At 35.3% G+C, this 13,067-nt stretch overlaps 1 protein-coding gene across 3 annotated transcripts in view; it reads right to left on the minus strand.

The window, feature by feature from the left end:
* The window catches only part of NUDCD1 (NudC domain containing 1), a 138,472-nt gene that overhangs the window by 92,731 nt on the left and 32,674 nt on the right, over nucleotides 1–13,067 (minus strand). For all 3 annotated transcript variants that reach the window (XR_010577455.2, XM_065519536.2, XM_045398597.3), the window contains exons 3-5: nucleotides 9,400–9,585; nucleotides 6,409–6,589; nucleotides 2,758–2,940 (exon numbers count right to left, since the gene is read on the minus strand). Coding sequence is in view for 2 of the 3 variants with exons in the window: in XM_065519536.2 (XP_065375608.1) it covers nucleotides 2,758–2,940; nucleotides 6,409–6,589; nucleotides 9,400–9,585 (550 nt within the window). In the remaining variant the exon portion in view is untranslated. The remainder of the gene's footprint in view (nucleotides 1–2,757; nucleotides 2,941–6,408; nucleotides 6,590–9,399; nucleotides 9,586–13,067) is intronic.

Consider the following 13,067-nt stretch of genomic DNA (forward strand, 5'->3'; position numbering starts at 1 on the left):
AAACAAGACATACAAATGGCCAACATGCAAAAATACTCATCACTAATCATCAGCACTATCAAAACTACAAGGATAGTATCATCTCACACCAGTCAGAATGGTTATTAAAAAGTCAAAAAACAACACATGCCGATAAGGCTGTGGAGAAAAGAGAATGCTGATACACTATTGGTGGGAATGTCAATTAATTCAGCCCCTGTGGAAAGCAGTTTGAAGATCTCTCAAAGAACTTAAAACAGAACTACAGTTCAACCCTGTAATCTCAACACTGGATATATATATATATATATGTAATTTTTTTGCCAAAAAGACACATGGGCTAGTATGTTCATCACAGCACTATTCACCACAGTAAAGACATGGAATCAACATAGGTGGCCATCAACAGCGGACTGAAAAAAACAATGTGGCACATATACACCATGGAATACTATACAGCCAGGTGAAAGAACAAAATCATGTCCTTTGCAGACACATGAATATAGCAAGTTGCCATAATCCTATGCAGATTAGTGCAGGAACAGAAAACCAAACACCACATGATCTCACTTATAAGTGTGAGCTAAACACTGGGTACTCATGGACATAAAGATGGCAACAACACACACTACGGACTACTAGAGGGGCTAGAAAGGGTTTAAAAAATAACTGTTGGGTACTATGCTCAGTACCTGAGTGACAGGATCAATCGTACCCCAAATCTCAGCACCATGCAAATACACCCAGGTAAAACAACATTCACATGTACTCCCTGAATCTAAAATAAAAGTTGAAATTTTAAAAATGTATTAATTAATTAAAGGCCATGGATGTAGACTAAAGGGAAAGTCACAATTTTTTAATCACCTCTCCACTGTATACATTGTTGAATGTATGCAAACACCGAAATAATTTTCTTAATTATTGGTTTCTTTGAGTACCTTTCTATGCCTTTAGAGATTGTGTTTTAGGTCTTTAAAAACATATTATTAAAATGCCAAACAGCCAATAGATAATACCAGTCTTCCTGAAGTTAACAGAAAGGAAACCAGTATATATATTAATATTCAGAAAGTATTACACATGCCAATCAATGACCAAACTACCCATAATTTTTAAAAATTACAACACTTTTCCTTTATTACTGTGAAAATCCTATGACAAAATAAACAATGAATTTGGGGGGAAGTCAAGATATAGCATGAGATGTTATCAAGAAAAACAATACCTGTGGTAGTAATTTAAACACATGATGTGTCCCACTTAGGCTTCAATCTCTCTTGGAACTACATGGTTCCAAGTTATCTGGGCAGAATGGCTCCAAAGATTAAGGCATTCATTCTACTCCCTCACAATTGCTTACCAAAGGAATTCTAAAGACACATGATCTAGAGAAATAAATAGCTATTCTGGCTAAGCTTTAGATGAGGTTAGCATCCTAATTAGACAGAATAGTAACATTTATTCAGGAAAGGATCTTAGAGATAATCTAACAAAAAACGAATCCCATATGAGGAAACCAAGGTGTTAAAAGTCTAAAGGCCTACTAAGTTCAAGATTTGTATTCAGAGGTGCATATATTTATAAACTCTGTGGAAAATATTTTTCAATTATACACTACATTAATATTTTCAAATATTTTTCAAATAATTCATTTTTTAAGGCATCCAAAAATATTAAACCTAGGTTGCTCTGCTTATGGAGTAGCCATTCTTTTATTTCCTTACTTTCTTAATCAATGTGATTTCACTTAAAAATAAAAAGGTAAAACCAATTTTTTTAAATAATTAACTTGTTTAACAAAAAAGGTAGATTCAAAGAAAAATATGTATAAGTATTAAATATTGTAAAAATCTCTGTTAAGTAAAATATACTATTCTCTGGCTATGAACATCAGAAATATGAACAGTAATTATTACAGAGGAATGTTCTCTTGAATAGTTTTTAAAGAATGTCTGTTCTTTATTTACAAATATAAATTTCTTCTGAAATTTCTTGTTAGTCTTATCTTTTTTTTTTTTTTTGAGACAGAGTCTCACTGTCGCCCAAGCTGGACTGCAATGGCACAATCTCGGCTCACGGCAACCTCTGCCTCCTGGGTTCAAGCGATTCTCCTGCCTCAGCCTCCCAAGTAGCTGGCACTACAGTTGCCTGGGACTGTGCCCAAATTTTTTTTTTGTACTTTTAGTAGAGATGGGGTTTCATCGTGTTAGCCAGAATGGTCTCGATCTCCCGACCTTGTGATCCGCCCGCCTAGGCCTCCCAAAGTGCTGGGATTACAGGCGTGAGCCACTGTGTCTGGCCAGTCTTTTCATGCTAAAACATAACCTTCATGCATTCATTCAACATTGATAAAATTATGTGATTCTGCCCTCAAGGAACTTACTTTCAGTTTAGTATAAAAGGTAAGAACAGGTAGGTTAGCTTAATTTATTTTTAAAAATTAGTATCTTCAATATTACACTATTAATACCATCAATACTAATAGCAAATAGACATTATTTATTTATTTGATAACTATTTATTAAGCATCTAATCAAGAAAGCTAATAAACGATTTTTAAAAAAACATTTTGGTAATAACAAAATGATCAAATTAAACCAGTTCATTCACACTATTACGGTGGTATACGTTCCAAAAGACTTCTGGAAAATATATGAGAAAATAAAGAAAAAATTATGCATTTATCTTGCCCGTGTAGAACTATTAACTGGGAAAACAAAAGACAAATATATGTTTACGCAAATACAAACAAGTACTTTTAAGAATAAAAATTACCTTTGATTTTCTCTGACATGTCTTCATCCATATTTTCTTCAAGATCTTGACCAGCCTGAACAAATGTGAAAGACTTGTAGGATACAATCATTAGACCATTTCCATCGGGCTCAATAGCAGCATAATGTGGCACTGACTTTCCACAGAGAATATCACGCTTAATAATTTCATATTTTTTCTTATCTGTAAGAAAAAGTATTTTAGAACAAAACATTACAAATAAAAACTATTATCAAAACATTCTGATACTTAAATATTGATTTTAATTATAATTAAATACTTTTAATGTACTATTAAAAGGTATACTATTAAGAGTCTTTTCATAAGGTAAACAATTTACAACCTAATTTTCTGTAAATAAGTCCCTATTTTAAAATGCTGGGTCTGGTGAAATTTATTCCTGATTGTCCTGTCCAATGTGGTAGTCACTGGCCACAAGTGGCTACTTAAAATTAAGTAAAATTTAAATTCCTCAGTCACACTAGCCACATTTTAATTGCTCAACAGCTACACATGGCTAGTAGTTACTGCAGTGAATGGTACACATATAAGACATGTCCATCTTGGAGAAATCTCTATTAGACAGCAGTGCCCCAGAACTCCAACATGACTGGCTTACTTGGAATAACAACTTCTGTATGACCTACCTCTCCTTGACTAAAGCCTGTCTGCCTTCTCAGCAGGTATGTGATAAGCATCTTCTGAAAAGTCACAAATTGAGGACAAGGGGAAACATGCAGTGTGGACTATTTTTCTGCCTGCTCTAACTCCTGATAAGGGGCATTTTAACAATGAAATAAATTTATAGCAGAAATAATTTTTTTTACCCACTCAAGACATTTATCTATATGCTTATAATTAAACATAAATTAGTGCTACTTTTAAGATATAAACAATTAACTGTATTCCAAAAGTTTCTGACAAATTGAATTTATTTTCCTATAAAGACAGTAATTTTTTGCTTTAAAAAGTACTCAAATATTTTAGCTGACTCCATACTTTTACCTATACTGTTACTCTTTAAAGTGGGTTGTACTTGTAGGCTTCATACTGAGTAGTCAAACATCACAACTCAATGTCATATTATTATGAGTTTTTACATAATAATACCATCTGTTCTAAAATATCTCATTGGTTTTACTCAAAATCCTCACCTACATTCACACATTCAATTCACACATATTTAAGGACAGGCTTGTAATTTAATGAATGAACAAAACTCCTACACTTCCCCTATAGATACAAGCAGGGCCAAAAGTCCTACTCGACTTTAAAGATCCAAACACAGACATTACATATTTCTAGGGTGGCCTTTCCCAACATGCATGGGACAGAAAGGAATAGGAATTCTAAAACACTGGATTCCATGGTTAAATATGTGGAGAAATGCTAGGTTAAAATTAAGCATAAATTTTTTTGTTTGTTTGAGACAGGGCCTTGCTCTGTTGCCCAAGCTAAAATGCAGTGGCACGATCACAGCTCACTGTAGCCTCAAACTCTCAGGCTCAAGCAATCCTCCCACCTCAGCATCCAGAGTAGCTGGGACTATAGGTGCACACCACCATGCCGAGCTAATGTTTTTGTAATTTTTGTACAGACAGGGCCTCACTATGTTGCCCAGACTGATCTCAAACTCCTGGGCTCAAGTGATCTGCCTGCTTTGACCTCCCAAAGTGCTGAGATTATAGGTATGAGCCTCTGCATCTAGCCTAAATTTTTTTTACTCACAATTTTTAGCAACTTTAATATGCTTAATATGTAATGGAGTTATTTTATGCCCACATTTTCAAACTTATGTGACCATAAATATAATTTATGAAATGTTTCATTCAAAATAGTTTACAAAAACACAGTTCTGTTAATTAAAAAGAAAAAGAAAAAGAAAAAAATCATATTAGTAATAGTCTGGGAGAGAAGGAACAAGATATAAAAGAAAGATAAAGGGAACAATAAAGAGAATTAATGATTCTACAACTACAATCTTGGGAGAAAAAAGGTTAGTCTCAATGTATCTGTCCAGTTGAGGCAAAGAAATGAAGACAAAGGGGATGGAGAAGATAGAGCTGGAGCAGAGTACTGCTATGTTTTGAGGCAATTTGATGAGTTACCACAGACTGAGAAAAAGATGTTACAGAAGCAAGTGTCTTGGAGAAAGGAGGAGGAATATGCATGACAGTGTCTCCTGTAAGATTCTGAATTATATACCTTAAAAAAATTAAGGTTTCCATTATCCAAAGCAGGGGTTCTGCAAACTAGGACCCTTGAGTCAAAGCTGAATCTAGGTCTACTTTTGTATGGCCTATGAGCTAAGCATGAATTTTATATTTTTAAATTGTTAAAATGGTAATATTTAAAGAATATTTAAATATATGTCAAAAAAACATAAAATTCAAATTTCAATGTCCATAAAGTATGATTGGAACACAGCTATACTCATTCATTTATATATTGTCTATGGCTGCTTTTGCACTGTGTCGGCATACTTGGATAGCTGTGACATAGATCTTATGGTTACCAACTGGGACTTCAAAAAAGTTTTCTAATATCTAATTTAAAGTTTAAAGTTACTGTGTTCCTCCAGAGATAAAACTACAACACCAAAAAGAACTAATAAATTATATTGAATACTTCAAAGAATAAATCTAGGAGACTTATTCAGTTTATTTATAAACTATTTTGAGATATCTATTAGATAGATAGATAGATAGATAGATAGATAGATAGATAGATAGATAGATGGACAGACAGACAGACAGCTGTTTGTTTTAGAATAAAAGGCAAAACCCTCTTAGGAAACAACTGCTAATGTCTTTATTGAATTGCAAACTAGTAGCTATGGTAAAGAAATATTTTTCTATAGTGATGAGAGATAATTTAATTTATATTAACTTACTCATAAATGAGTCAGCTAATAAAAACTACTGAGAAAAAGAGCATAGAGTCATTATGGAAACAAGCACTCTCAGTACTCAATTACGATTAAAAAGAAAACACTCAATGAGTCAGTAGGAACTAAGCAAAGGCAAAGAGCTTTCCTAATACCACTAAAAAAAAATCCTAATTAATTCATGAGATTGTAATTTTTAAAGTCAAGTTAGAAGCTTGACAGACAGCTTCTAACAGACCAAGGTTCAGGACTATTCTAAACATGGGAGCACAGTAACAGTTTTCTTAAATGTAGAAACAAATGATGAAGTTCAATTAGATTTAAAAGAAATCATACTTGTAATTTAATGAAATAAAGACATTCATTTCCAAGTAAGTATTTATATTTATTTATATTTAAATTATACTATAATTTATTAACTTACATCTAGTTTTAGGTATAAATTTTTGTGTATCACACATATATATGCATATATTTTTGTATATATTAAAAATATACCTGTTAAATTATTCAAAACTTATATAACAATGTCTTCTTTTATATAAAAGGCATAATTGGCTGTGGAAGCACACTGTATTTTTTTTCTATAAAATATACCTGAGGAAAAAACTACCTATACATATTCATTCCACCAGTGGTGGCAGGTGCCAGAATTGTAACACAATGCCCAAGAGAAAGCAAACAGCATTTATAGGGACAGTTTTGCATTTCAAAATCTACTAAATAATGGCAACCAGTAGAGAGAGATTCAGATTTTGTTTTACCTTTATTTTTCTTACTGATAGTGACCCACTCCAGAGAAACATAGAAACCACTTCCTTTCATATCCAATTCCTCTTTCTCTATTCGAAGAAGTAGGGTAGCTATAGAATGTTCTTCAGCATTTAGCAATGAGATACTGTGAATTATGATAAAAGGATCCCCAAGTTCTTCATTAAACATAATCTACAAAACAAAATTAGACACACAAAAATGTGTACATAATTACATGAACACAGATAGCATAGAGGATGAATACATAAGTTTCTGGTGATTCAACAGTTACTCTGGACACTATTTATTACAAGAAATTTAAAAAGAGAAAGGCCTTTACATAAAGACTGCGAGTTTAGATAATGTTCCCTGAGGACAGAACTTTTAAGAAAATATTTATTTGTGTAAGAAAAAACTGATCATTAGTCTTGGCTACCTTGCTTCCTCTTAGTTTCCAGATACTGTATATGAGTGTGCATGTGTGTACGCTTTTTTCCTGTTTGTTTATTCTCTAGAAGTTTACAAAGGCAAGAGTCAAAAACATTGAAGAATAAATCACCAAAACATGTTTCTTCTCAAAAACAAAAAAGCCTATTAGCATTTAAGAATAAGTTAATAAACTCTATTTAAAATACAATCCTAAAGTGTTTTTTGAAAAGCAAAAAAGCATCATATAAAAACACACAAAATCTTACCTAAGCATCATACAGAAACACACAAAATCTTATCAAATTCTTTCTTATACCACAAACACAAGATCTCAACTACTATTATATTTTTAAGAGTAAATACAAAATAAAGAACGTTTTAAGGCTGCTTCCTAAACAAGATTTCCAAATAAAATATGGACAGTTGAGAAAAAGCCTAACTGAAAAAAAAGGTGGTTTAAAAAACAAAAACAAAAAACCCTATACCTGGAATCCCCACATATCTACGCCTACTTGAAAACTTACACAGAAAAGTGTGCTTTAATGTCATCAACTTCCCTATGTATTTGAACATCTGCCAGAATCATTCAAGTAGTGGGCCTTCAGAATTCGTTCTTAAGATTTCCATAAACTGAAAAAGCAAAAACTTAAAAAAAAAATCCTTAAATACTCAAAACAGAGATGACAGATGAAGGCAGGTTTTTATTGGTTGATTGGGTTTTGCTTTTGTTTGGGGAACAGTGGAAACAAAAGGGAAGAACAGAAAATGACAAGTTTTGGCAGGAACAAGTAGCTAGTTTATTGTTTCTTTTTTTCTTTCTAGTATGAGTGAAAGGAACTGGAATGAAACCAAAAGAGTAGATGGCATACTTTTAAAAATTGTTAGGCTTATGTTTCTAGTTTTCTGAACAAGCTCAGCATCTAAATTGTGATACCGCAGATACACAGCGCTTCCATGGTATTAGAGGCAATACATTTGGAAAGCAAGCTGTCTCCTTTAATTTCTCTTTTTAAACTTCAGTAATCGCCACTACTACCCTTGGCCCCCTTTCCCCTTACCATGCTCCATAATCACTTCCACTTTCAGCTTCTTCTCTTTTACACTAGTTACCCTAAAGTTCTAAAACCCTCCTAAATTGTTTCTTAAAAGTGACCAATATAACACAGTATCCCTCCCACCTCCATTAATGCCCAAGTCTCCTCCCTCTCCTACCAGTACTTAGTCAAAACTATTATCAGCTGAAAACATCTGCTAAGGGAGCTTATCTCACTAGGGCAGTATACACTAAAGAAGCCACAGGTATATTTAAGTTTTTAATTTATTTAAAAGATATTATTGAAGTCCTGATACATGCCAAGGGGATATACAAAACAAAACCAAAAGAAGTATAAGTTCATATAAAATAATGTATGGCATTATTTTTAAGATGAAAGTAGCCAAGTAGGTTTGTCTTGTTCAAAATCTACAGAATCCATACAGCTCAATACCATATAAATTCCCACTCTACCTCTCCTGTCCATTATTCTCAAAATACCTTCCAACTGTTTCAGGTAGCTGTGCTACATACCACATTACTTCTGTTTTTCAGAAAAATTAAAGTTGTTACTAAAGGCCAAAACAGAAATTGTCACAGTATCCAATGAATATTTGAAACTGTGAATGCAACAGGCTCTTGTAAATAGGCTACTGCTGTTCTGGTTATTTACTGTGTATTTTGAACATACTATAATTTGGTAGTATAACTTTTAGTATAACTTAGTAAGGTAGGTAAACTATTTGGTTCTAAGACCTCCCTGGTTTTTTTTCAAGTAACTAAAGCCTGGTCTTTGCAGGCATCTGTTGGTCAGATGAAATTATTTTATAAGATATAAATATATTAAGCTCGCATCTCTTTACCCAGAACTAAAGGCTACCTGCTGAGATTCAGACAGTAGCAATATTACAATACACTTATTAGCATAACTCAAAGGAGCTGAAGCAGTAAACTAAATCTTTTGATTATCTGCTTGGCATCATTTTCTTCTACTTTCAAAAACTGTAGTTCTAAAGAAATTAATTCCTTATTTATTACTATTAAAACCCCAACCTACTCTTTAGATTTATATCTAACTTTTTAAATTAAAGTAAAAATGTTGTCTTGGAAATTGGCATGTAACTATATATTTATATCACATATTTTTCTAAATAGAGAATATTCTGGTAATTTGACCACTATTTGACCAATGTAAACATCCCAGCAAATCTAACATAATGGTAGAGGAGAAAAACATCTCTTCAAAAAGGAAGAGGCAATGTCAACGCTTAGTGAAGCACTCTACGCATATAAAATATCTGCTGAAAAATGAATGCAATTCTTGACAACTGCACTGACTCCAGATCAAAACAGGAATGGTTAATGTAACAGTTTGTGAAAAATATACATTTTATAATTTAGTTAAAAAGAGATCCAAAACATTATATATCAAACAACAGATCACATGTAAACCATCCTTGAAAAGTGTCATTTTAAAATAAGTCGGGTGTAATTTACATATACTTTCTGGACTTTGCATAAGTCTCAAACAAATCCTCACCTCCCATTTTTCAGAAGCGCTATTTCCACGTTCACCTGTTCCAATGACATACAATCTTCCAGTTCCATCTGACAAGGTAACCCAGGTAGAAGATGTGAAATGGATAGATGCACAAAGACGGTTGTCACATGCTGTCAAATCTGTAGGAAGTCGAAACACCTCTCGTGGTTTTCCTAAGGCAGTGTCCTAAAAAGAAGACCAAACATTATACATTAATCTCTTCCTCTTCACTGATCCACACACACACAAATATCTGCAGTGTGGTGGTTTCTCTCCTTTTTAAGAGTTGCAGTCTAATTCCTTTTCCTTTGAGTGTGAACTGTCCTACTGATTCACTTTTAACAAAAATACATAGATGTGACAGATGGTATGTGACTTCAAGAACTAGGTCATAAAAGACTACATTTTCTACCTCACTCTCTCTCGGATCGCACATTCTGAGGGAGGCTAGCTACCATGCTATGAATACGCTTAAGGTAGCCCCATGGACAGACCCACATGGGGAGAAAATGACCGCTCTTGCCAACAATAAGCATTCCATGAGTTAATCATTTCGAAAATGTATGCTTTAGCCCTAGTCAAGGCTTCGGATGACTGCAGCCCTGGCTATCATTTTGGCTATAAACTCATGAAAAAATCATAAGCCAGACCACCCACCTGAACTACTCCCTGATTTCTGACCATAGAAACTGATATGATAAATGGTTATTGTTTCAAGTCACTAAGTTTTGAAGTTGTCGTATAATGACAGAAAACTAATACAATGCAGTAATCTAGTTTTCATTCTCTTTATTTTAGAGTTAAAGATCAGTATTTTTAACTTACTAGTTAGAAATATCACATCATGTTCAAAAGAGACAACAGTCTGCAGTATGAAAACACTACATTTAGCCTACTACGAATCTAGGTTTTTGTTAACAAATTTTAATTGGGTCTATGTACTTATATGTAAAGCTATGAGTTGATGCTAGGGTTTGAATGTTGTATCCTCCCCAAAAGCTGAGTTAAAACCTAATCACCAAAGTGATGTCTAGAAGTTAGGGCTTCTAGTCATTAGGGCTCCACACTGGTGACTGGGAATAAGTAACCTTAGAGAAGGGACCGAAAGAGGGAGTTTGTCTCTTTTTCCCCCTCTGCCTTCTGTCATGTGAGGGCATATTATGCCTCCTTTCTGGAGAATGCAATGTTCAAGGCATCATCTTGGAAGCAAAGACTGAATCCTTACCAGATACCAAACCTGCCAGTACCTGGATCTTAGAATTCTCAGCTTCCAGAACTCAGAGAAATAAATTTCTGTTCTTTATAAATTACCAATTCTCAGGTATTTTGTTACAGTAGCACAAATGGACTACAACAGTTACATCATTAAAATGTTTCACAAGAGAATACATTTTTAAAGGTCTATAATTCAGAAAATAAACTTCCTCTCATATACCAAACTGTACTCAAATTCAACCATTTGTTTTTGTTGCTGAACTCTACAAGTTTTTCTATAGGAGAAAAGTAATCCTTTATATCCATATTTCATTCCCTGCTCCTAGAACTTAGATCTATATATAATATTTAAATAAACTGTATACAATGTCCTTACTAGCCACAAAATTTTTGGTGACTCATTTTTTCTTTCTAAAGCACCTAATTTAGCTTTCTCCAAAACACCACCTTTCCTTCCTTTCATATTTCACTGCTTTACGTAAATTAAATTAATACACAATGGCAAGCTGAGTTCACATTAAGTTTGCAGAATGATCAAATCTGAGTATCAGTGATCTAAAACCACAAGCAAGAAACAGAATCATACCAGTATAGTAGTAAGTAGCCTATTAGTAGTAAACATTAAGCTTACTGTGATCTTCCATCAGTATGTTTTACAGAGAGAATAGAGACTATCAATTAATCCATTCAGTATGTTAAGTGGAGGTCAATTAAGATAAATTTTACTGTAGGTAACATCATTTAGAGGATGATGTGGTATTTCCAGTTAGTGGAAAAAAAAGAAAATAGACTAGTCCACAAATGCTACTGGGACACCAGAGAACTTCTGGGAAAAATTAAACTTATTCTCTCCCTCATACCATAAACGAAAATACACCATATTCCAGTAGATCAAGTGTCTAAATGTGGTAAAGGAAAAGGAAAATAATACTGTTTTTATAATCTCAGGATGGAAAAAGTCTTTCTACATGTAAATAAAAGGCATGTAGAAGGAAGGGAGATAAATATAACTCAGGGCTAATATGTATAACATAAAAAGAGCCCTTAAAACTTAACAAGAAACATATGATTATTTAAAATGTTTAGGGGGATGGGCAGATCATGGCAGACAGGAGGCAGGACTAGATTACAGCTCCAACTCTGATGGACAGAGCAGCCTGTGGAGCCTCACATCATGATGTTTTGCTCCAGAATGACCGCAGGAATAAATCAGGAAAGGCGAGAGAACCCACAGACCCTCTGAAGGAAGTGGATTGCTCCTGCAGGACCCAGGAGACACCCCAAATACTGTTAGTACCCAAACTGTGGAAGTGGGAAAGAGAGATCCCTCAAACACACACCCGCACTATGGAACCTGAAGGTCTAGGTTACCGGAGAAAATTCTGACCTTACCTGGAACTGAGTCAACTGAGAGAGCTGAGCAAAATACAGGGGTAGAGAAAGCAGCAGGGAAAGCCCTGTGAGCTTGCTGGGTTCCCTAATAAACCATTTCTCCCTGTCCTCACAGGGGTCCTTCGGGAGGGCAGCCAGAGGGACCGGGGAAAGGCCACAGGGAAAAGGAATCACCAGCTGAATTTTGTAACATTTTGAACTGATGGAGAAGTCTCCTGGAAAAGTCTGCTTCCCAGAATTCAGGGAAGGGCATGAATCTGGTGGGCAGACTCCACAGGCGGGTGAAGAAGGAAAGCCATATTTGCTTTAGCAGCTGGGAAACGGGTAGCTGGAACAAGTTCTCAGTCCTGCTTGCCCACTGCCTGCAAACAGACTTGGTGTTGTTGGCAGGGGCATGGTGGGAGTGAGACAGGCCCCTCGGATTGCATGGGAGTTTGGTGAGACCTGTGACTGCCTGCTTTCCCCCACTTCCCTGACAATCTGCATGACTCAGCAGAGGCAGCCATAATCCTCCTAGGAGCGTAACTCCATTGACCTGGAAACCTCACCCCCTTTTCCCACAGCTCTTCCTGGACACGCCCAAGAAGAGCCTGAGCTCAGACACACCTAGCCCTGCCCCCACCCAATGGTCTTTCCCTACCCGCCTTGGGAACTCTAGACAAAAGGCATATACTCTTGGGAGTTCTACAGTCCCCATCCACTGTTTGTTCCTCCCCATACTACCACAGCTGATGCTCTCTGGAAAGTACCACCTCCTGACGGGGAGTCAACCAGCATAAAAATAGTGCATTAAATCACCAAACCTAAGAACTCTCAGAGTCCATTTCACCCCGCTGACACCTCCACAGGGACAGGTGCTGGTATCCATGGCTGAGAGACCCACAAATGGTATAAAACACAGGACTCCGTGCAGACAACCCCAGTACCAGCCTGGAGCCTGGTAGACTTGCTGGGTGGCTAGAGCCAGAAGAGAGATAACCATCACTCCAGCTCAGCTCTGAGGAGGACACATCCATAGGAAAAGGGGGAGACTACTACATCAAGGGAACACCCCATGGGAC

This window comes from Macaca fascicularis, chromosome 8 (assembly GCF_037993035.2).
Source record: "Macaca fascicularis isolate 582-1 chromosome 8, T2T-MFA8v1.1".
NCBI classification, from domain to species: Eukaryota; Metazoa; Chordata; class Mammalia; order Primates; family Cercopithecidae; genus Macaca; species Macaca fascicularis.